The sequence below is a fragment of the Typopeltis vanoorti genome, chromosome 26 (assembly GCF_054136105.1).
Source record: "Typopeltis vanoorti isolate ZY-2024b chromosome 26, IOZ_Tvanoo_1.0, whole genome shotgun sequence".
Taxonomy (NCBI): Eukaryota; Metazoa; Arthropoda; class Arachnida; order Uropygi; family Thelyphonidae; genus Typopeltis; species Typopeltis vanoorti.
In genome coordinates this window covers 11,245,183-11,271,320 of record NC_143574.1, presented here as the reverse complement: position 1 = coordinate 11,271,320, position 26,138 = coordinate 11,245,183, and the positions used below count along the sequence as shown (strand labels likewise).

The 26,138-nt window shown below is 33.7% G+C and overlaps 1 protein-coding gene across 1 annotated transcript in view; it reads right to left on the bottom strand.

The window, feature by feature from the left end:
• The window catches only part of LOC150092321 (zinc finger SWIM domain-containing protein 5-like), a 320,532-nt gene that overhangs the window by 63,841 nt on the left and 230,553 nt on the right, over positions 1-26,138 (bottom strand). The window contains exons 5-8 of the mRNA XM_090414845.1: positions 18,402-18,550; positions 9,494-9,644; positions 4,783-4,989; positions 1,662-1,880 (exon numbers count right to left, since the gene is read on the bottom strand). Of these exons, the coding sequence (XP_090270971.1) occupies positions 1,662-1,880; positions 4,783-4,989; positions 9,494-9,644; positions 18,402-18,550 (726 nt within the window). The remainder of the gene's footprint in view (positions 1-1,661; positions 1,881-4,782; positions 4,990-9,493; positions 9,645-18,401; positions 18,551-26,138) is intronic.

Here is a 26,138-nt window from a genome sequence, read left to right as displayed (position 1 = left end):
CCTCAACAAATTTGGCTGCATGAGACTTCCTCAAATTTGGGCCTACATCAGAAGACCTTCAGTCCAATCGCCCAAGAATACGAACATTGCCCACTAGAGGACACAATCAGGACTTTAGGAGAAATAATAGCTTCCTACTTCTTCCTTACTTACTGTTTTGTTGTGCCTGCGTGCACGTGTCTTGTACTTAAGTTCTTGAAAATGGCAACGTGACGTTTCTGAAATATTGAAATATATTAAAATTTATTTTAATGTATATCCTAGTACATTGCAATTTCCTTAAATTATATAGTGAAAATAACATAATGCCATGCTAGCAATCTCAGTAACCTCTCAAGAGGACTCTTCATTTCAGCATGTTCCATACCCTTTCTGCCACGTTCTCAGGTTTTGACTTCACTTGCACAGCCCTTGATCACATGATGTAACTAGCTTCTCTGGTGCTTTTTTTTTTTTTTTTTTTTTTTTTTTTTCCAAATCCTGTGACCTTGGTTGGAGAACAGGTGCACTAACCACTCAGCTAACCAGGCCACCATTAATCAGTTGCCTAAACATTTTCCAGGTTTTTTTAATCTATAATTTTAATTTCATCATTTTGTGGTATTTAATTTTGTCTATCTTCTTTGTATAATATTCTTTCTGATATTTTGTGATGTTTTAGTTTCTCAAGATTTGATTAACTTTTTTTTTATATTTTCTTAAGAGATTATATCTTAATTTTATTTTGGGAATGAGAAGATTTACTGGTAAGTATACTGATATCTTTGGTTTATTAAGAAATAGTCTATTTCTTACCATTCTTGTGGACTGGTCCAGGTATACAGACTTTCTTGTTGGTAGTTTAAAGCAAGTGTTTATTACTGACAGATTGTTTTCTACTCAAAATTCAGCCATCAATGACTTCATTCGTTCCTATTACCTAGGCTAAAGGAATGATCAAATCTTCCTCTTTTCCATCAGGTTCTGATATTGTTTTTTTTAATTTGAAATTACTACTTTCAATTCTTGATTTAAAATCAAGACTGCCAATGTTGGAATAAGTGCTTAAATTATACTTACATTTATTGGATGTCCTTCATTTTAGATTATTATTATTATTCTATTAGGTCTTGGAATGAAATTTTTTATATTATTTGCTTGTTTTGTGTGTGTGTGTGTGCCTGCCAGTATCACCATTTCATGTTTATTGCTGCCTGAGTAATACAGTTCATATTCGTTTGCTGTATTAATGGGACCCTAATTTTTCTACTTCACTGTGATTAAGTCAAGTATATCTACATTTATTTGCTTTACCTTCTATATAATATTTAAAGTTTTCCAGATTGGTGTAGACTGTACTTATCTTATCCATAAAGAATGTATAATGTGATGGTTTCTGTTGCCTTCTATTTTACAGAGAGTAAAAGTCTGAGTAAGTCTTAAGTCAGTACTACTGGTAGTGTTGCTATGCAACAGCAATACTGGTATGAATGTGTGATAAGAATAATGAATTCCCTTATAATCATTATGCTCACTGTCTGCACTACAGTATATCTCAATTTTTTTTTCATTAACATGCTATGCCTAAAGCTTGCATAGAGTACTGAAATATTTGTGGCTATTTGTAAGAGAATCTTGTCATGATAATAGCTATTTAAGAAAGATATATGGAATTAACATACCGTGCCATAGCGGATGTCCCTGAGAATTGAAGGCCCCTAGTGGAAGAGGAGGATACGCATTTGGATTCAGGCTATCATTGGCTAGGATATACCTGAGATGGGGATCATCCCATCTCAAATGGCATGCTTCTAGGGCTCTGTGGAAGATGGTGCGGGGCTGTGGTGCTGCTGATGGTCGGCGGTGACCTGGTGCACGAGGATTTCGGTCCTGAGGATTATCTAAAAAAAATACATTTACTTATAAAAACCAATGCATACACAAATATAAGTGTTCCTGACCTTAATGTGAAAGCATGAAGTCAACTAAATGCAAGAAGTGTAAATCCACTTATTTGATCACATAAAAACTGATACACTGACATATCATTAAGGTTTGGGGTTATATTGTGGGTGGTCGGTGTAATTTAGTGCTCATAAAATTGGCGATTTTTGTTTTATTGCATTTTTTCCTTAGAAAATTAGCGTTTTGTAGTATACTAGAATAGATTCGTGTTTTTAGAGTATTTAGTATCTTTATAACATATTTTTGTTGATATTTTAATAATAAATACAGCTGTAAAATGGTGCCAAAAACGCACAAGAAACAGATCACTAATAAGAACAGTGAAGTAGTAAACAAGCTTTTCTCTGCTAAATACAATATTGAAGAGGATATTGAAAATAAGTTAACCTCCAAATACTCATTTACCTATACGAGTATTTGCACCTAAACTTCAGGTGCAAAGTTTGTTTGCTTACACTTAGATAAAGGATTAAACTAAATATATAATTTATAGTCTAACCAAGTGAAAAAACTTCCAACATCATTCTCTAATCCAGAGTAATTTATTAATAGGGTGTGATGTCTTTTGGCAACTCGTACAGGTAAATATGACTTCTGCATTGCTTCAACCTTGGTATCACCTCTGGGTCTGGCTCCCACTGAAGAGACCTCAATAAAGGTCGAAGCCGGTCTGGGTAGTGATCCTTCCCATAATGCATAGCATTATACATGTCTGCAAGGAAATGTGTTTTGCATTATGGGATACCAAGGCAAGTGATGTGAAGCTTGATCCACCTTTACCACAAGTTGACCCAGTCCTGAAGATATTTCAGGTGCGAACTTTGTTTGCTTACCCGTGAATAAAGGATTAAACTAAATATATATAATTTATAGTCTAACCAAGTGAACATCACTTCGAACATCATTTGCAGACGTGTTTTCAAGTAATGTGGAAAAGAGGAATAGTACAAGCCAATGAGAGAAAGGAATTTGGATGAACAACCTGGGAGTAGATAAGAAAACATGGTCCAGGCTTAACTTCTCCATTTAGCAGAAAACAACTTCTGCCAAGTGGAGAAGTTACTTTACTTTTATTTGAAGAAAGAAGTTAACTTTTCTTACTTGGCTATTTACTTTTACTTGTAAAAGTAAAGTGACCAGGATCCTGAAGAAGTTGGTCATATTACTTTTACAGGTTTCTCCACTTGTCAGACATTGCCTTCTATTGCCTGGGTGGGCCAAGTTTCCCTATCCACAGGTTGTCATCCAAATTCCTTTCTCTGATGGCTTATGCCGTTCCTCATCTAAAAGTTACTTGTTGTTTCTCATATGTACTTCTGTCTGGAGGAGACCAATCAAATACTATTTTGGCCATTTCATATCTGGCATCCTTTTGATTGGATCATAGTAGTGTAAGGTTTTTCTTACAATCTTCATCACAGAATCTAAGTGGAGCATCGATTCTCTAATGATTTCATTTCAAATTTGGTGTATACTAAAGATATGATAACTTTCTTTGGCCATAGGACCCTATTTATTGTATGCAATATTCCTTTTGCATATGAGATAATCCATGTGCTATTTTGGCCATCTCATATCTGGCATTCTTCTGATGGGATCATAGTGATGTAAGGTTTTTCTTTCAAGCTTCACCACAGAATCTAAGTGTTGTATCCATTCTTTAATTTCATTTCAAATTTGGTGTACACTAAAGATACAATAGCTCTTTCTTTCTTTCTTTGGCCAGAGGATCCTATTTATTGTAAGCAATACTCCTTTCACTTATGCAATAATCCATGTATTTTTGCATTGACCAGATTTACACAATATTGTTCCTAAATAATTAATGTTTGAATGATTTTATTAGTGAAATAATCAATTAGACTATTAAAAAAATCTTACTCTAAGCAAGATAAAAAGAGTTAAATCACTGAATTAAAGCAATATGAACAAAAACATCACAACTTTGGTGCTAGTACATAACTTTCTAGAAACAGGATTCTTTATATATGAAATTTTATAAATCATTATTGAATATTTTTAAAAGATCCTGAATTTTTATCAAGCTTTATTTTGTTTGATAAATCCAAACATTTAGATCAGAGTTTTTGCTCCTGGATAACTCAGATTTCTCATATAAACACAACAGTCAGAGAAGATGCAATTAATATTATAAGAGAGCAGTTAATCCTATCTAAATGGTTTGATATATATCTGTAAACTGCATGTATTCTCTAGCAAGTTTGCATACTGGCTTTTTTCACTAATTCCCCTTCAGTTGAAAAGTCTTTATAAGGTTCCTTGCACTCTAGATGAAATTTGAATCCAAGACTAATCAAACAAAGATATTCACCGCTACCAAGCGAACTACAGAGGCACCTTTTAACATTACCATTTTTTTTTTTTAAATTACTTCATCCAAACCTTTCAATAAACGTTTTAAATGGATTCTGACTTACACATGCAATTTATTTTTTAAAAATATACTCTCCGGATCTTAAAATCAAGCACTATTGTCTTTTAAATATTTTTCTTTAATTAATCTGTGAATTTTAACTTTTAACAGTGTTAAAATTCACAGGTTAAAATGTCCAGTAATGGATAGAATGATGGTGAAAAGTTTCAAAAAATAGTAAAAAATTTTAGTATATTTGCTGAAAAATAAGCAGTGGTGAGACGTAACAAAAAAAATGCTCAAAAGTGCAAGTACATTTTAATGGAAAGCCTTTTTAGCGAGAAGATTGTGGCACATAGTATCTCAAGCAAATTCTAAATGTAATTAATGATGATGAGATATACTGTCAATGAGAAATTCTTGCAAAGTTAGATAGGATTAATTGCATAAAAAATTTTAATTACCATTTGCTTCCTCATCTGAGGAATCTGAGGAACTATCATCTATCATCTGTCGTCGATTATTATTTCCATTTGTTCGGTTGGGGCGGAAGTCAGCATCTTCCAATGGGCAGACATGCATACTTGCCCACCCTTCTAAGAGAGTACGCCAGTGTTGCCTCTCCATCACTGTGCAGTGGGGATTTAGGACAATACATACCCACAGTGCACCTATTTATAAGAAAGTAAATATATATTTAATATATATATTTTTTTTGTTTATAAAGGTGAGTAGGAAAAAATGTGCATAACTTCGAGAACTACAAATTATAGCAAACGTCCTTTTCTGAGCAATATATATATATATATATATATATATATATATATATATATATAAAACATTCAACATGAAACTGATATGCTTATAGAAGTAAAATATTCGTTTTAAAAAACACTACGTTTCCAATGGTAAAAATAAAACAATAAGCACTGTTGATTAAATTGCCATCTAAAGAATGAAATTTATTAACAATAATAAATCATTACACCCAATGTTTTCATGTTCAGTTTCAGCTTCTGTTAAAAACATTTTCAGAAATGAATTTATAGACACATAAGCTAATAATATTGTGAAAGGTAAATGGAAGAATTCTCTTCAATATCGACAGGGTAACAATAAAATATTTGTATTCTCTAGATGGTACTTCAATCTGGAAGTCTTTTACAATGAATGTTATATGCCATCTAGAGAAGACAAATAAGCCTGTTAGTCTTTATTTGAGAATTTATAATTCTCTGTTACAGCAGGTTCTCAGAAATACCTCCTTGGCCTCAATACAGAATATAGCTCAGAAATATGGCATATGTAACTCATGTTAATTCATTAGGACTATCCCTTATGTGATCTGTAACAGCCAAAATGAAACCAAGCGATGTACATCATGTTTTGTGTCTGATACATACACCAATCATAATGTGCATGCACACTCACCTGAGATAAGAGACAAAAATCTAAAGGTTTAGATCTAAAATACTCTGTGGCCAATTTTGTGGACCATACCATCGTCCACAATCAAGGGAAATGATCAAGATGCATTTTTACAGTATAGGAAAAATATAGATCAGCTCATCATAGTGGAAATAATATAATGTTGTATAGTCAAAAGATACATTACCTAGTGACAATTTGATGTGCATAATTCTAGATAAATGGCACCTTAAAAATAAATGAAATGCTCGTACATGATACCGCATGCTGAGATTGAAGCAATGGCAAAAATTGGGGCATAATTCCAAGGTTTGAAGTGCAGAGTATGCTCCAACTGATATGGAACGATCTTGTAGCATTCTACATGCTCTTGTTTACAGAACACTAAGATGCATGGAAATCCTTTGGATTCTTAATGGGGACTGCCTTACCATTGCCATAATGGTTTCTCAGTTACAAGTTATTCAAATGCATGCTTAGACAGAAATATGAATCCTCAAAAATGTTCTCCTCTCTATATTCCTAAAAACTCTGCTAAAAGATTTCACTCCTGAAATCTGTAAGTTAAAAGAATATTGCTTATATTCAACAATAACAATTTCTGCACAGTTCATAAACAAACCATATCAGCACATTCAGCATTAGAAAATGTAGAGACATGGTGAATTCAGCATATAAAACATCAGCTGCAAGATAAGACAACAAACTGACTGATTACAGCAAATAAGCAATATGTAGGCATGTTGTATTCAGACTGAGGGCAGGACTTTTGAGAATCTATTGTAAACTTGAACTGTGATAAATCACTGAATAAATACTTTACCAGGTATATGTATCTACTTATTCTCATTTCCTACCACTGAAACATAGCCATTATTTTAAAATTCGAATAGCATCTTATAATTCTTTTCAATATTAGACACATTTTCATATGAAGTTTTACTCAAAAAGGCCTCTGCAATAAGCCTTTGAAGTTAAGAATATTCTTCCTACCTCAGCCTATGCGTGTGTGTTTGTATGTATCATAGGATATATATACATTATAGACTAAAATCTACAAAATTTGTAATTGAGGAAATGGCCAATCCCAAGATTTTAATTAGGACTGTGCTTTAAACTTAACATTCATTTTCTTAGAGTCAAAAAACTAAAAAGCATCAGAATAGTCAAAAATATGACCATATTGTCAAATTTTTGACTATTCTGGCCTCCCTCAAATATTGTCAAATTTTAATTTGACAATATTTGAGGGAAGTGGGAGGGGGGATCCTTTCCATAGATCCCACTGTAAGTTAGGATCTTTGGAAAGGAGGGTCATAAGTTAGAATTAATATAGGGATATGTCAATAATCAACATGCCTGAATGCTAAAATGTGTAGGTCTGTTTAGTTTTTTTTTGTTTTTTTTTAAACTAATTTTACTTTTTTTTATGGTGAAATAATACAATGTACAATAATAACATAAAATTTCTGTATACAGTACTATATTGTAAAAAATAATGAAATGTGTACAGTGCTTCTGCACTTACCAGTAAAATAATCAGATGGAAATCCATGGAGCAAGAGTAATTCTTCAAAACTGCTGTTTCATTAATGGAAACATTTATCAGAAGAGATAGGAGAGGCTAGGTAATCAATAACAAATCTTTAAATTCAGGAATTGCAACAAATCATTCTGATGATAGTTCATCAGATGCATAACATGTGTGGGCATCTTAAAAAAATTTGTACATTACGTCCAACTTAATCTGCATAGAATTTATTTTCTTTTCTGGTTAAATTTCTCTGATTCTTCTACTTTGCTAAATCTCTCCATGTTGGAATCCAATTTTTCACTGCAAACTTTTTTTTTTTTGGGGGGGGGGGGGCTTAGCTTCCACTCTTCTTGTTCTGCTTTTCTCTTTCTCTCTTCCTCTGCAACTTTCTATGCTTTTAGCTGTATGGTCTTCATTTGGGCTCTTCTTCCACAGCATTCAACAAAGAGTTGGAGACTGACAATCTCCAACTCTTTAGCTGGAGATTGTCAGTTTAATCCTGTGAATGTATGAATATATATTTTAAGTAGCTTCTTCCAAACACTCTGCTGTCACCGCACTCCATGCTGCATCTGCAAGATATAGTCCTTCCAAAAGTCTCTGAGGATTTTTCAACAATAGGAGTAACAACAATAGCCTAAGCAAAAGCATCTCTTAAATAATATGCCTTGAAGACAGCAATAATATCCTAGTCCATGGACTTCAGGAGTGAGATGGTATTGGTGAATGTGTTAATGGGCTGTCCACACTGTAAGTATGAGCAGTCATATAAGTCGCATATGTTGTAAGTCAAAGACTGACTGTACATACAATGTTTATTGCGAATTACATAATTTGCAATAAATTAGATAATAATTTCAGAATGTTTGAAATCTATTAATTGCTTTCCTCTTCAAAGGTTAGTATAAAAGAATATGAGAGATAAATATATTATGCAATACATACACTGATTAATTTTTAAGTGGATTATAATTCTTAATATAAATGACATGCATGCAGTGCGTAAACAATTGGTTAGTGGTAAAGGTTGGAATAAATGGGCCCTTCAAACTTTTGCAAGTTCATTAGCTGTGAATAATGGGATCCAAATAAAACAGTTCATTTGAGCACTCTGCTAACATCTTATCTAACAAAGGAGAAATTTGGTTTCTTCTTTCTTATCCACCTCTTCAAAATATCCCATATGGATTTGATGGCTTTAGGACAGAGGATTGTGCAAGACAGAACATGTGATAAAAATCAATACCACACTCTAAAAATTTTGCTTTGATTTTTTTGGATTTGGATAGTGACATTATCATCCTGAAGGACTACTTGACATCAATCTTACATATGAAAGGTTGCTAAACCTGTAGCACACTAGTGCTATAGGTTTTGTCCAACATTGCTATCATATAACAACATAGGAGTAGAAGATAAAGTTTGGGAAGTTATACAATCAACCAGAACTGCAAGACATTGTCTTCAATAAATGTTATGCTGATCATGACAAATCAGTCAGAGTTTGAAATGAAGAGGCAATGCATAATGGACTCCAATTTCAATGTGGAAATTCTATTATGACTATGGAATTGCAGGAATGATATTCAATCAGCTGTCCAAAGTCTATGCTTTCTTATACCACCTACATGTGATATCACCTGTTACTGTGAGAGATGGAAGAATTCACACTGTTCAATTATGCTGTTTTATAAGGTAATTTTGGTGCATTGTTCTAACTGAAATACTTCAAAAGTGATGAAATCTTAGTGATGACCATTGTTGATTGTACAACAATAACCTTTGCCCTCTCACCAATTTGCAAATAGAGCAATTCATGGAAAACTGCCCTTAATCATTCTTTGCTTTCTGTCAGAATTATTCTCTCTGTTTTGGCCAATAATTCCTTGTTATTTCCAGTTGAGGAATACCTCAGATATCCTCCCATGTTGTTCACGGCAGCCTTATCTCTGTACAAGTGCTCTATACCAAGAATGATATGTAGTATATAAACCATACAGTAATAACCCAACGAACTGGCAAGATATGAAGTTTCCATGAACGCAACAATTCTCCCCTGCCCTTTTTTTTTTTGTGCAGGCTATATGAATGACTAATTTTTTATGCACATTAAATTCACAAAATGTGGTAGTTAAGATTTTTTTATTTTTTTTTCAGAATATTTCCACTTTTTAATATATCTTTAAAAGGTGTGCTCATATCTCCATACTTACCCAGTTGGTCCCAAAGCTGCCTACATTTGTCGGTCATAGGCGTACCCTGAGAATGCCATATAACAAGACGGGGGTCGCCTAGGAACTGCTCAGTAATTAGCCGCAACATCCGTGCTCCATTGGAATCCCTGGCTCTCAGCATTTCTTTAACCTACATATCAAAATGTTTTATTTTAATGCTGCTATTAATACCAAAAGCCAGTATTTTTAACTTGTCAAAATCACAAAGAAAACAACTTATTAGTTATTCCTTATTATATATTCCTTTCAACAAAACTATGAAATATTTCTGGAAATACCAAAATTCTAAAAACAGATAAAAGGATGTACATGAAGTTAGGAGAACTGTTCACTTTATTCTTCTTAATTTTTGTCATACAAAATTCCAGTTAATGTAATGCAACTTTATTTATGCAGTAGGTATAATTTTTATTTCTATGCATGAAGTATACATGGCAATTCCTCAATTACCTGACCATACTAGGAAATGAATATGCTGATTGCTAGTTGATTGTACAAGTCCTTGTTTTCTAGGTAAACCTATGATTTAGGAAAACACCAACAAAACATGTTATGCCATTTAGCCAATAAGTATATTTGATCTCAGAAGTATCTTGCTTGAACCATGCGAATTTTCTTGGGTTTCTTAAGAATTACGTTTTTACTACCATCTCCAGGACTGAAATACTAGATAAGTATACAACATTTGTACACTGATTTGTACATCTCAGGAGTTGTGCTAATCATTCTACAAGAAATGAGGATGCTGGCTGCCTCAAATTCTACCCCGAATCAAATGTCCAAACAATTCAGAAGTTGAGGTTATAAACTTTTTGCACTACTATGCTATCAGTCACTAATCAACACAATCAGTTATTTTTATATTAATCATTATGTTAAGTTTAATTTATCTTCTATATTTCTCTCTTTCTCTCAAATTTATTAACATAAGGGATTAGAATCAATCATAAGGGTCAAATAAAATTGATCATTAGACTTATGGGCAAAGTAACTAAGGCTGTGATGCTAGTGTATTACATCTGTTAACTGCATGTGTTTTCTGGCCAGCATAATAGTTGAATTGGCTCAAAATTTCAAAAAGCAAAAAGATCCTGCTATCTACATGTGAGACTGATTAACTCACCTTCACCTGAAAAGCCTTTATAAAAGGTTTGCTGTTCTAGATGGGATTCAAATCCATGTCTTTCCAATTATTATCCTTAGGACAATAGTCTGTTAAACTTGATACTATTCTTGTACTTACTAAAGAAAATGGCCTGTTAAGTATGGTATTTTTTGTTCACTCATGATGATATCAATGATGACATGGAGGATTAAATGCCAAGTGACATGGAAGATTAAATCTCATTAATTATGCTACATGGTAGCATAAAAAATTCTAAAAATTTAAGAATTATGACATATCCTATATTAATAATGATTACAGAATGTGTTCACAAATATTTATATATTCTATTTGTGATCCTATCATCTTTTATGAATATATACTACTTTTATTATAAACATAAATGGTGTAAAATAAAAAATAACAGGTCTGAAACTATGATATCAAGAATGCTTATAATTTTCAATGTTGCTAATATCACATATCCCTGCCATTGAAGAAAACCAATACATTGGAAACAGGGTGATGGAATCTTAAAAAATAAAAGTGAATGTGCATGCTTTTTGAAGTGTGTGTATCTTATATTAGTGTAGTATTACAACCATGCATGTCCAGAATAATCCATGTATAATATCCGGTTTGCAGAGCTATTGCTAATATGATTTTCTTCATACTTTTTCATTTAAAGTGAAAATTGTTTGTGATCATGGAAGATTGCAGCATCTTGAAAGAAATATACATTTTCAAACCAATGTATTAAATAAAAATCTTTACAAAAAAGTAAGATACAGCAGTAGCAGATATTTATGAATGACAGTTTGGAGTACAAAGTTGAAACTGTATTTAATTCAAAGGACAAATGATTTGTGAAAAGAGTGAAACTAGTAGCACATATTTGAGAGTGAATGCCAGAAGTGTGGATAGTAAGAAATAGGACAGTGAAGGTTTGAATGAAAAGAGGTGAGAAAATGTGAGTGAGAATACCAATTTGTTGAAAAAAGGTTGGTGGAAATGAGTGAAGGTGAACAGGAGTAGAAGGTGAGATGGTAATGAAAGAGATGGTTTATATGGATTCCTACACAGGATAAAATATGAGGTAGAACAGCATCATAGAGAAATATAAGACAGAGAGAAGAAAGCAGAGTATAAAGGAGGAAAAGAGGAAGTGTAAGGAAATTCCATGATAAGAGCAGTGCTTGAGGAGAGTGTGATGAAATCATGCTTCCCTGGGAGAAAGATTAAAGATTAAGAAAGCACAAATCAGGGCTGGCAGCACATACAATAGATACAAAACATCTAGTAGAATGGCAACAAAAACTGAAATGCTCCACACTGATTACCACTTTTATGCAGGAACATTCAAAGAATCAGCTGAAGTGATAAAGCATCCTCTACATTGTAACAAAAAACAAGAGATTTTACATCAAATCTGGTCTTTCTTAATCCATCATGACACAGCAACCCATGAACCAGCAGCCAACTTGACAGCAAATGCACACTTTCCATTGTTTAAATGTTTTCAAATATTCTTCACTGGAAATGTTAACTATTACTTTGCTTGTTGTGTTTTTTAATTTATTCATGCTATTTCCTGATGAAGTGAAACCATTTTTCCATGAAACTAGTTGAATTAAAACAATTTCTTTTTGACTTCCTTATGAGTGGTTTAATACCAGAAAATAGTGATTCTAATATGTCCTTTCTCCGCAGAAGCCTACACAATGAGAAAGATTAAGGGTGTTGATGTTAGTATGCCAGGCAAGGAGTGTGATATACAAAAATATATGAATAAGTTGCTGGTACAAGTGAATCAGAAGATTGAAGACTGCTGCCACAGTATGATAATGTTAAATTGAGAAGGAGCTCATTATCACAAATCAGCCAATGCATAGGCTGTGCAGGAGGAATGGCGTAGACTTTGTGAATGCATAGGACAAGCATGATGGATGAAAGGATTTATTATTGCACGGCAACTCCATAAAGTCATAAAATTCATCATGGGAGATCTACACTATCAAATCTATTAATTAAAGATGCAAGAAATTACATTCTAGGTTTCATCCTTTATCCAGGTGTAAACAACATCACATTAATTGCCTTAAGTATCCCATAATGCAATTCATATTTCCATATAAAGTAACCAAAAGGTGCCATACCTTATTACTAAAATACTCTGGATTATAGACAGATATTGAAATTTTTTTCCACTTGTTTATACTATAAATTAAAGATGCTAAGAAATTATATTCTTGCTTTCATCCTTTATCCAAGTGTAAACAAACAAAGTTTGTGCGTGAAGTGACTTCACAACTGGATTATTGGTATGGACATGTATAAGGCTCCCACTGATGAGACCTTCATAAAGATTGAAACTGATCTGGGTAGTGGCCCTTCCTATGATGCATAGCATTATACATGTCTGTAAGGATATGTGCATTGCATTATGGGATACTAAGGCAATCGATGTGAAGTCATTAGCCTCTATATACAAGTAACTCAGCCGTAAAGGGACTTCAAGTGCAAACTTTGTTTGCTTACACTTAGATAAAGGATGAAACCAAGAATAGAATTTCTTGGCATTTTAATTTATAGTATAACCAACTAAAAAAACTTTCATCAATATCTATTGTAGCTCTCCTTGAAACCATTAATAGACAAAGCACTCACACAACTGACTCAGGCAACTCATTTCATTCCTTCACCACTCTCCAAGCAAAGAATCTAGTCTTCCACACTCTTACACAATTTCCAGGGATGACCTCTTGTTCTGCCCCTTCTAGCCAAGTGCTGAACTATTTCCTTTGTACTCATCCTATAAAATTCTTTAAGTAACTTAAATGTTTCTATCATATTCCCCCTTTTTTGCCTATCAACCAACTTTTGCAACCCACAAACCATCAATCTATTCTCAAAGGGAGCATTTCACAGACCAATTACAATCTTGGTCACTTGACTATGGATCCTTGCCACTATTTCATCCCCAAGAAACCCATGTGACAAGATGATCATAGTAATCCAGATTGGGTCATACCAAGGCTTCATAAAGGGAAATAACTCCCTTATCTCTGTTTATGTGTTCTTCAATAGCTATGTAATCCTGATATATGATATGATATACTGTGATCTACCTACTACCACCTCCAAATCCTGGTAATCCATTGCCTTGTAATTCATTTATCCCAAAATGTGTAACTTGCATAACTTTAATATCTCCACATTAAACTGACACTCATTATCTTTTGTCCATACTGATAGCCTATTTAAATCATCTTGCAAGCTCTCCACATTGCTTGATTCACCATTACTCTAATTTTGCACCATCAGCAAACAACTGAATATTTCCTTTTAGGTTATTTCCTATATCATTTATGTACAAATTAAACAATAATAGTCCTAGCACTGAACCTTGCAGCACACTAGTCACCAGTTTTCGCTTCATTTCTGTCACTCCATATACCACTTTTTGATATTTGTGCAGCAGTCATACTCTTATCCACATAACCAATGTCATATCCATTCCCTGTTCTAATTTGCGTAATTCAGAGTTCCAGGTGATATTCAGTCAAACGCCTTTGCAAAAACCAGCAGAATCATCATGTAGCTGTTTCCTTTATCCAACTTGGCTGTCACTCTATTAATAAAAAAATTAGTAAATTACTAAGGCATGACTGACCTTTCTTCTCACAAGCCATGCCCCCCCCCATAGAGTATCATATTCTTAACCACCCATTCTTGAATTCTCTTTTTGACCATTTTTCCAGTACTTTTACCACCACTTCTGAGATACCGATTACTCTATACTTTGCTACTGCAGTCTTAGAACCTCCCTTAAGACAGAATATTCCTCATTTTTTACAACCTCCCAAGTTAAGACCACATGGTCATTTTCCCCATTCGGAGGCGATGCTGCTACTTAGTTACAGATAGCCCTTCTGATCCTATGACCAGATCCAATACTCTTGCACACTGAGTCTCCTCCATCACATGGCTCAAGTAATTATCTCTCAGTAGATGTATAAATTCCATTTCCTTCCTGCCAAGTAATCTTTCTTCCTTCCAATCTATATCTCCATAGTTGAAGTCCTTCATAATAATCACTTGATCTGCATTCATTGTTCTAATTTGCTGATGCATGTCTTCCATATCATCCTTGGGAAACCCCCCCCCCCAGCCTATAGCAGCAACCAACCATATATTTTGTCTTTGCCTTGATCTCACACCAGACAGCTTCAAATGAACAGCCAAACTCCTGCCTATTTCCTATTCTTTTTGGCTGCAATTCATCTGCTATCATTAGCAGTACCCTTCCCCCAATCCTGTCTTCACTGAAAATACTTAACCCTTCACATTCTAATCCTTGTAACTACATTATCAGCTGTTAGCCAAGTCTCACTAATGCCTATAACTTTTGGCAGGGTTGCACTAACCAATGCCAAAAACTCTTCCCTTTTGTTCCAGATACTTCTGGCTTAATATATAGAAAGTGCAGCATCCCTTTAGGTTCCCAACCACCTTTACTTCCTACAATGACCATCCTATTCAATATTTTTCCTTAAGAGACTAGATTCCCAATTTTTGGTCATTCTGGTCATGTTCACAACACAACATCTCTAGAATAAATAAGTCAGAAATTAATACATTTCCTCTATTTAAGTTTAAGCATTTCACCAATTTATGCAAAGTTATGTATTTGTGCTTTTAAGGAATCATCATCATCATCATACGTATCAAGGATTTAGGCCTAGCATGGCCTGTTCCAGCCTTAGAAGTCATCGTTTAAGAGGACGTCCTGGTTTTCTTTTTCCTAATGGCTTGTACTTTAAGGCTTTTAAGGAGTAAGTCATAAAAACAAACTGTGTAACTATCTCCAAATATGACACTGGAACCTTCAGATACTGCCTGAATGAATAGCAAAAATCTTAATCATGAATGATTTTTTCATTACTTTCGTTATAATAACATTTAATGAGACACTAAAATGGTCGATTGAGACTTACTGAAATGGTGTTGTTGCCTATGGCTAGACAAACCTAAGCAGACTGAGCTATCTGGAGGGTATTTGCATTGTATCTGGCTGGAAAACATAATATTCAGCACAAGTACAATCTCAAAACCAAATCTCAAGTACAATCCCATAACATAATTTCAAGCATAAAATATCAAATATCTGATTTTATGCTAGAGATCATACTTCAGTTTGTCTGAATGGATTGATTTGTAGTATATTATGTAATAACATACATGTGGGTTCTTATCATATATCCAGAAAACAAGCAATTACTGTTTTAAATTCAAATAAAAATTTTAATGGCCATTTTGAGTATTCAAATGATTCAAGAAAAAAACAATACAATATTTGGCCATAAAGTGAAATATATCATTCAAGATAGTTAAAAGGCAAATTATTTCAAAAATTGGGACCCTCCTGTGCTAGGATACATGAAAATTTCCATCAAAAACTGAAAATTTTTAATGCTTGCAGATGGCATAACATATTCTTAGTAGCTATCATGCTGATATGTAGTGTTACATCATTCTTTGATGGTGTAACATTCCTGTCGAATGTAATAAAAAAAATTATTTATTAAAATTTTTCTTTAGTTACAAAGTGTTCATTTATTTATGTGATAAACAAGACCCTAAAATTGCCCTGAATACTATCAACAATCAACTATCATACAATTTTAGACAAAGAATAAATTTGTATTCTTAGTCTAACATAGCACATGCAACATGCAATGAATGTTTTAGTCACAAAAATCATATAAACATTTATTTATTTAGCCTAATCCAATGTAATATAAACTACTTTTTCTATCTTATGGTCTCTTTTCTGCAATAAGCAGCATGAAGATAAATGATGATGATATATGTCATGGTGTTTCATTTTTTTTAAAAAAACAAAAGAATGAAAAAAGAAAAATGAAAGTTTCTACTGTTTAACACTGGGCGCACTATGTTCTTTTCCTTCATCCACTGTGAAATATGTAACTTAAGAAACAGGAGATACTTTTCCTAAGTGGGCCAGAATAACAATTTTAGCTATATAACATACTCATAGCTTTGGAGCTTTAATGGTTAAAGTCTCCCTAAAGATTGGCTATAACTAAGCAAAGTGACAAGCCTTAGACAAGTTCTTCATTTTGAATGCAGATCCACCCCCACCCCCCAACCATTTCTTGACGAATCTTGATATAGTATCTAAATACCTGCAGCGCATCTAGAAAAATTTATCTATTAGTAATTCCAAAGTTTGTGCTTGTAGTATAATTCACAGAATGAGAGATGAAGTCAAGACTTTTTAGCAGCATTCCCCTGAAATTGTGATATGAAATTCACAGAGTTTCAATATAGTTTTCAGCACATAGCCATATTTAATAGCATAGCAAATTTCTCAAACTGATAACTGGATACAGGATACAATGGCATGTTTTACTTGTATCTTGGGTAAGACACATAAATGTGAGATCACTGGACATTTCGATGTCACACAATCCTGTAATTCTTTCAGCCCCTGTAGTCATGTTCTTCATAAAGTTCTTATGACAAAGTAGGGGCCGCTAACTCAGATCTTGATGAATAACTGCATATCTCATATTGCCTACAATGAAAAGTTTACTGATCTTTTCATTGTAGGCCATTCAGAATTACAATCCTTGTTCTTATTCTTTTTTCAGTTTCAGAAGACATGCTGCATTTCACTCTTGTGATTTTTGTTTTTGATTTTGCACTTTGAAAAATGGAAGAGTTTTGAACTTCACCTCTTGTCAGTGCTGTGTGCAAGAAATAACATATAGCTTCTTTCATCTTGTCTATGGTGCCTTTAGGTTGTAGCAGAGTTTTGCCTTTTGCATAGATACATAGATATGAAATGTCTATACTATTGTACACTTAATTCAATTTAATTTTTAACCACTTTCTAGAAAAAAAGTGACTGAAAATTATGAAAATTCCCAAACTAGTTTCAGCAACTTGCTGTTTTTGAGATTAATAATGGTTTGGGTTCTCAGGAATTTTATGATCACACACAAATGTAAATACAGGACTTGGGCTATTCCAGCCTTTTATGTACACAATGGCTTAACGATAAACAGGGTACTGAGAGACCTGGGTGGGTGTGTACTGAAGAATGAATTTAATTCTTATTACATGAATACGAGTTCAAACTATTCCCATCAATTTTTATTTAGGTTTCATATGGCATTAAGTCCATGGCTATAATTATTATATACCACCACGGCTCACAACCCATCATCTACACACTCACACACATACCTTGTCATTATCCACCATCTACACTATGCTATCTACCAGTCATCGAGAGGTTTTCTGCCTGTTAACTGCACGTTTTCTAGTCAATCTGTTTGTATGCAGGATGAAAAAAGCCCTGCTACCTCCTTTATGAGGCAGATTCTTCTTGCCATCATAAGAATTAAATTCAAGTTTTTTCCAATCTAAGAGTGCTATGCACCACTCCCCCTTCCCAGCATACTTCAAACTGGACTATGGGAGGGTCGTAAGTTATAAATACCAGTTTTCATCTAAAGCCACGTATAGTAGTGGGCAAAGGCTTTAATTAAAAATTAAATCTTTAAATTTCATGCATATCACTTCATGACTAGTTAAGTAATGGCTTTTAAATTGTTCCCCAGTTTAAAACTCACTTTAAATAACTGAGATATTTCCTAAACAGTATATTCTAAATAACTGTGTATAAAGAAATATTCTATAATGCATTTGTTTAATTTACACTATACAAACAAGTCAATCTGTTATACTCACTTTGGCAAAAAGGGCATTGAGCTGCTTGTTGGCGGTGTAATAACTTCCCTGAGACAGATATGTGCGGACTTGTTCCCCAACCTGTTCTTCATCTAAATGCCAGCTATGTTCCTCTTCTGCAGGTGCCCCTGCTGTTGGATCAGGAGCACCTAATATAATAATAAAAAAAATTATGTTAAGTTTTTGAGCCTAATCAATAGGATGTAATCAGACACCTTAATTGGTTAAGATGCTCCACTTAGTTTGTTTGCACTTTTCTTTGTACTTTTTTTAACAAAATTCCTTATATATATATATAAAGCACCAGACAAATTAAGGTGTCTAAATTTGTTATTATTATTAAGGTATCTCCAAAGAATCTAAACTTTATCCCAAGAGTCCATTCTAACTCATATAATGCCAATATTTTTTTTCCCCTTAAATTCCATGCCCTATTAACTGATGCACTAATCACTCCCTCTGACAAGCTATTGTGCTTAAACATTCATCACACATCATAAGAAAAATCTAACCCACATTTTTACTCAACCTCCAGGGATGACCCCTCATTTTTCCCCACCCTATACTGAAAATTCTGACATCCATCATCTAAAATCCTTTCATTAACTTATATGTATCTATCATAGTGTCTTCTTTCCAGATGCATTTCACATTCTCTGCAATTCATAAAAAAAAAAAAAAAAGCAGCAGACTTTATTATTATTCTTGGTTTCCCAGTGTTGTACTACCTTACCTCAGTCCTGAAGATACTTTCAGGTGCAAACTTTGTTTGCTCACACTTGGATAAAGGATTAAACTAAATTTATTATATTCTTGGTTGCATGGATGTATCAAAAGCTTTTATTTTTTTTCTCCTCCTCCAACCTGAAAATACAAACATAGTACAAAAAGTAACATTTTGCTTTACTGGAAATACCTCTTCCATTCAATTCCATCTCATACTAAATCTCACTATAAAATCTATTTTCCTCTTCCTAAACTTAATCTTCTTTCACAGGTGTCTTCTGACAAGCAAATAGAAGATGAAGTCTCCTGAAGCAAAGGCAACCATTATTCATTCCCTATCTTTAAACTTTTAAAATTTAAAGGTATGTCTGGTGCAGAGTTGTCTAATAAAATAACTCTGCATATCTAAAATTAATATGCCACTATAAAAATGTGCAATATTTAAAATTTTATCTTTCATAATGTTATTAATTAACATAATTATTAACTGACCAAATAAAGTTGGGGGAACAACAGATGGATAGTTTTGGAAAATAACATATAAATAGAACTGTCCATGAGTAACAAAATTCTGCACATTGTACATTCTGGGAATTCATTGCATATTTTGTAATAAATAAGTCGGCTTTCAAAGAGCATAACTGATGTTGAGTGATAAATTTTTCCTGCAGCTAAGTATGAAACTTATTTAATCTTGAATACTAATACAATAATAATACAATTAACACAATCATTATTAATTGGCATACTTTAATTCTTCAGCATACCTTGTAATAAAACAGGCCAGCTGGAATTAAGAACAATAATCATTAAAAATCATCCTTCTTTTTGGAAAATTCTACAGCCTTAATTTTTGATAAATATGTTCAGTGAACTTTTAAGTGACTAAACACATATTTCATTATTAACTGGATGGTTGATTTATGGTTTATTGGTGCAAGAATAGCAAAGGTCATATTGTGCCATATCAAAGGTTAGAGCAGTACACAAGGTATTAATAAATAGTCATAAAGAGAGAAATTAGTAAATAATACATATGTGCAAAAAATTAAATTGGGCAATGTAGTATCAATATATAAATAGAATTCATAATCAAATGTGTTTGTATAAATTAATTCTTCATAAAAAGTTAAAAACATTAAATTTGCACGAGTCTGATAACATCTGCCTGAGTGGCTCAGCCAGATAAGTAAAAATTTCAATTCCTCTGTCATGCAGATTGCTGGCACGACACCAGAGTATGACAAAATCGTGAGATGTGTTGCATTTTTTGCACATAAGTGGGTCATAAACCCTTAGTAAATAACAATGTGTAAGATCACTGTGACCTACGTGAAACCTAGCAAGAACAACTTCTACTCTTCTGTTTCTACACTGACTAGACTGCCAATGCTTAATTTCAGGCTTAATCTCATGCAATTTGTTAGTCAGTGTGTCCTGATCTTAAACTGTCTGTATATGGTACTATCAAACAGTATATCTAAAAAGTAAGAGCTGATTCAGCATCTGTAGTCTCATTTCCTTGAATTCCAATGTGGCTGGGAAACCAGCATAACTGAACAACAAAATTAAGGGGCTTCATTTTGTACAACAGTTATAAAACTTCACAAAGCAGGTGCAGATTATATACAGGAGAGGAGATAGCTTGTAAAAAACTCAATGAGTCTGTATAAATTACTTTGGTAGCAGTTTTCTTTTATGTGCACCAGTGCAAGCTGAATGGCATGCAATTCTGATTTATAATTACTGAAATCAGGTGGGAACTGCAAGGAGATAGTAATGTCAGGAAATATAGCAGCACAGCTAATAGCGGTCTCAGGTCTTGAACTATCAGTATAGATGGACAAGACGTCAGAGTGGGCCACACTTTGTGCAATTAAATAATTACAGGTAGACAGATGAAGTATGAGACTTCTGTAGATAACAAAGTGAGAAGTTGTAGGAGAGAGTGCAACCTACCAAGAAGGAATGTTGCTATGTTTGGTGATCTCAACATTCACACCAATAGCTTTCATAACATGAAAGCTATGCTGGGAGACTCAATATCCCACACATCAGTGTGGGATATTGAGCCTCCCAGCATAGAGAAAAGATACTAGTTCATGTAAGATGCTCTGGAAGAGACTTTATTTTTAGGGCACATGAAAAACGTCTTGTTAACTTACTCAAATTTAAATGAATTTGCAGTTCTTTTTTGCTTTAACTTTAACAATAGTTTAATGCATTAAAACTGCTAATGTAATATTTCTCATTTCAATGTTGCTTTTTTTTTTTGATGTCTAGCTATAATCTATAAAACCGCAAACACTAAATTCATCTGCTTAAATCTGTGTAGTTACAAAAATCCATCACCACTTGTATGAGTTCAAGTGACTGTACTGTCTAGACAGTATACAGTCTAAACAAATTGCCTCTGCAACTTGCTGATGTCAGCATTAGTTCACCCACATAGCACAGGCTAAAAATTAACTAATTACAGTGTATTAAGAAGGAATAGGTCAGAATAATGGAATGGAGACCTTGGAGAAATTACTAAATAAAATAAGTTATGATTTACCATATAATTTGTTTTTATAGTACGTTCACAAATTATTTACTATAAATTAGAAATTATGAAAGCAAAACTTTTATGCATGCAATACTAGGTATGTGCACTCCCTTTTTGACCAGTGATTTGGCACGTGCACATGCATAGCTGAGGAAGCATTGTATAACATCGTTATCATCAAATTCTGGATATTCCTTATGGGACAGGATACTAAGGATAGTACAATTGTCCAATTAGAGCTAAAAAAAAAGTGAAAATTCTATTTTCACAGTCTATCAAAATCATGGAGACATGACTTTCACTTGCCTCTGGATCCGCTCCACAATGTTTTCCATCCTCAAGAAACCTGGGTGACCAAACCAGTAGTCAAGATGCAACCATATAATTGCCTCTTTATGAGTCAATTATATGGTTGCATATAACTGCATAATAACTACCCTATCTCCACTTGTCAATGTGCTCTTCGAATCCAAATAAACTGAGCATTTTTTCCAATTTCTGCAATATTCCTTATGAACTTGAATTTCATGTCATACCAGTACCTCGAAATCCCTTGCCTCATTACTCTTCACCTGGTTATTTAATGAGTCTTGTAGTAAGAAAGGTTCCTAAGGAATGGAAAGACAAAATAGTATCACTCCACAAACATGGTTCTAGGACAGAAGTTTCCAATTATAGGCCTTTATTATATATCTGCAGCTGTAGTCAAAGTATTGGAAAGGTTGGTTAGGAAGATAATAGAGGATTGGGCTAGCCATAGGATTCTTTATGATGGTCAGCATGTGATTTTGAGGAGTAGGTCTTGTTTTAGGAAACTACTTGCATTTTATGATAAGGTGAAGAATGTGTTAGATAAGGGAAGATTTTTATACAGTGATATTCTTGGACTTTGTACCAGTGCAAGCTGAATACAAACAGGGATCGTGAATGGGTTCTTCATTAAAAAAAAGAAGAAAAAAAAACATTCACGAGTGGTTGGTTATCCTATAGTATGCTAGTATCATGAATAGGCAATAAGAAACTTATTTCCATTTGATTTAAAAAGATGTGGATTGTATTACTTGGGAAACACGTGGTGGAAGACTATTTCAGAGTGCAGCAGTGGAAGGGATAAACAAAGAAGCAGAGAAATTTGTCCTGTGGGTTTGGAATTGAAGTGTGAGGGGATGTTGGTTAGCTGTAGCATGCATTTGGATGGATTTGCAAAAGGATGAGGGGATTATTGAAGCCAGTTCTGATGAACAGCGGCCATAGAAGTATGTACAGAAGATACAGGCTTCATAGACTGAACACCTGTGCAAAACTGAGTGGAATGTATTGGAGAGAGAGAGGTCACCAATCAATCAATCTAACTGCTCTTTTCTGTATAGAATCTAGTATTTTAAGGGAGCTCTTAGGGGCACCACCTTAGATATGAAAACAGTATTCAATGATTGGGAGGATTTGTGATATGTTTGTGACAAGAGAGATTTGAGGTTAGCATTATTCTGAGAATGTGAGTCCCATCTTGAATAGAGATTTGAGTATTGTCAAGGGTAAGATTGGAAGAACAGGGTTTTTTTTGTAGGAAATAATGCATAGCTGAATTTTGCTGGCACTGAAGTCAATAATGTTATCCAAACCCCATTAATGAATATTTTGAAGATCAGAAATTAAGGTAGTAGAGGTTAAAGTTCTGGAGGTCAGTCATCATTTTGAGAAAGATAAAAGTGAATATCACACTGAACAAAAAATATGCATGAAATTTTAAAAAGAATCATTGTTAAACAGCTTTTAGGGTTGCATCATAGATTCACATGTACAATATCATCACTGGAGAGGATGCAAAGAGGTATGACAAAAAAAAAAAAGCCATAGAGACTAGATGGCAAAATCTAAAGAAAAGAGAAGCATATGGTGAAAGATAGGAATATCTCCAATATCATAGTCGAGGAGCAGTCCTGGAAAAGAAGAATTCATATCAAGAGTTCCTTCCTGGCAAGGATGTCAACATGTGCCCTTGAAGAATATACAAAAAAATTCAAACAAATTATGTGAAAGCAGCTAAAAATAAAAAAGAATAACACAGAACATAAATATGAAAGTGGCAAAATATTCTGAAGGCTCATGACACAATTAAATAGAATAATTACAGCACAAAGAGAAATAATTAAACAGCAGATTGAATCATTCAATATTTCATCTGCCACAGAGATATCTTCAGGAATATAATGTTAAAATTGTAATAATACACAGAAAAACACACAAGAAACAATAAGTGGAAGAAATGAAGTAAATAGTCTTATATGGGACACCCTCTTTGGGTGCCATTGGTTAGCCTTAGATGTTAGGTTAGAGGCCTAAAAATTAAAGCTTCTCAAATGTATTTTTTTTTTTTTTTTGTTTCTTCTAGGCAGATGTCAGTAGATCTCCCAGTCTGATCATAATATGGACAGACTGGGAGATCTGCTGAACCTTTTACAAGGTTCACTGCAAGAACAAGGAACCTTGTAAATACTTGGAATAGAGAGCGAGGAGGAAGTGGATCCTTAGGAGAGAGTGGAGAAGGGAAGCCAGCTTCAAATAAGATTTTGAAAGCAGTGCAGAGATTATATTTCTTTAAAGTTCTGACTATGTTTTCTGAAGCGCCCTGGATATTGGGAATAGTAATGACATTACTGTAGTCTTTATGTTGAGAGCGAATGTGAGGAGGTGGAAAGGACAGATAATTTATAGATTTTTTTTGCATTGTAACCATTGCACAGGAAGGTCTGGCAAATAAAGACGAGTTCTGCTGCAAGGGAAGCTTGAGTAGAACAGATGCTGGAGGTTCTGTTGATAGGGCTTTGATAACACCATCTTGTTGAAATGGGAAATGATGGGCACAGGTGGGTTTGTTCCTGGAACAAAATTTTGTTCCTGGTCAATTTCCTGAAACAATATGACAGCTTTTAGAGTTTCAGTTTCAAACTAATTGCAGTATGCTGAATTTTTTCCTTTGATTGGTTCATTACACTTGTCATAAAACCAAGGTTTTTGGATAGTCTTGGCCTTTAAGTGGAATGGGAATGAAGGCCTTCATTCCAGTAAGAATTATTTCAGTTATTTGGTTGGCGCAGGTTTCTGGAGCTGAGGAAATTAGGAAGCAGTAGAAGGAAAGGAGAAATATAAATTGCAAGTGGCATTGTTATAATGACAAATAGTGCACAGTGTGAAAAAACTTTGTCAGTAACAAGCTGTTTACACTATATCAGAAAAAAAAAAAAAAATCAAACGGCAATTTATATGTCATTCTTGTTGAGTTATAAGTCAGTTTTGTCATAATAAGCAAGATGAAAACTTGTATTATAAATGAATTAAAACAGTAGCAATAATGATTGGTAATAAAATTTCCTTAACACCAGTTAATTAAGAGGTAGAATTTTCAGAAATTCTGAGATAGGCAAAGTCATAATTGTAGGTAACTCTGGCCTGTTTATGTTTTGCAAGAAGATTGCCTTATGAGATTGGCTCATCTTAAGTAATTAGTCCTTTACAGCCTTAGAAATGTTCCTTGCACCTAACTGGAACTTGAATCCAAGTCTTTCTAGAAAACCAAAGAGCACAGAGTTACTTAAAGAATTCTTTGGTTGGACATGCTTTGGTTAGATAGTGCTCTCTGGTTCATAATTTTTCTGATTTCAAATGCCGATTTTAATTTTTTAAGTCTTGAAAACTGATTCCTAAAATAAATACATTTCCCTTGTTCATTGCTTTAATGAAATGTTTTGTCTCAGCTATATATAATACAGCAGTAAAAAATGTGTAAGTTTATAAGGATTGAGTTACTTAACTATTTTTTATTCCTGAAACCAAATTTTGTGTTCAGGACCATTCTTTAACAATAAAATTATTGGTTTGGTTCAGCTGTTCCAATCACAGAAAAAAACAATTACATTAGCACTTTTGCACACCTAGAATAAGTCCTTATAACTTTCAAATCCAAAAATATATAGAACAATATCTAAAATATTCAAGGTTTTTTTTTTTTTGCGGGGGGGGGGGGGGGGGGAGTGTAAAACAATATTTCCATATTTTTATGACTCCTTCATGTATACATGTGAACAACGGTTATGAAGAATGCCATTATGCAGCATCAATTTTAATTTAGATGAGTCAATAAACAATCTCCATGCCTCAGAGTTATGTGCATTACCAAACGAGATCCACCATTAAAAAAAAGTCAAACATAGACCATTTTTCAAGTCACTTCAGGCCTCTAAGTAGGATAGTGGTGTCATACCATACTACCCCGCTTAAATTTGATCTGGCCTCATCATCATTTATCACACACACACACAAAAAAAATCTTCTCTACTGACTGCACTGGAAAGCAATTTTCATACATTTAAATTATACATATTTTTGATCGTAAAATGTTAAAACATATAAGACTTATTGTTAAACTGACCATAGATTTTTAATTGGTACGTATGTTCGTACAA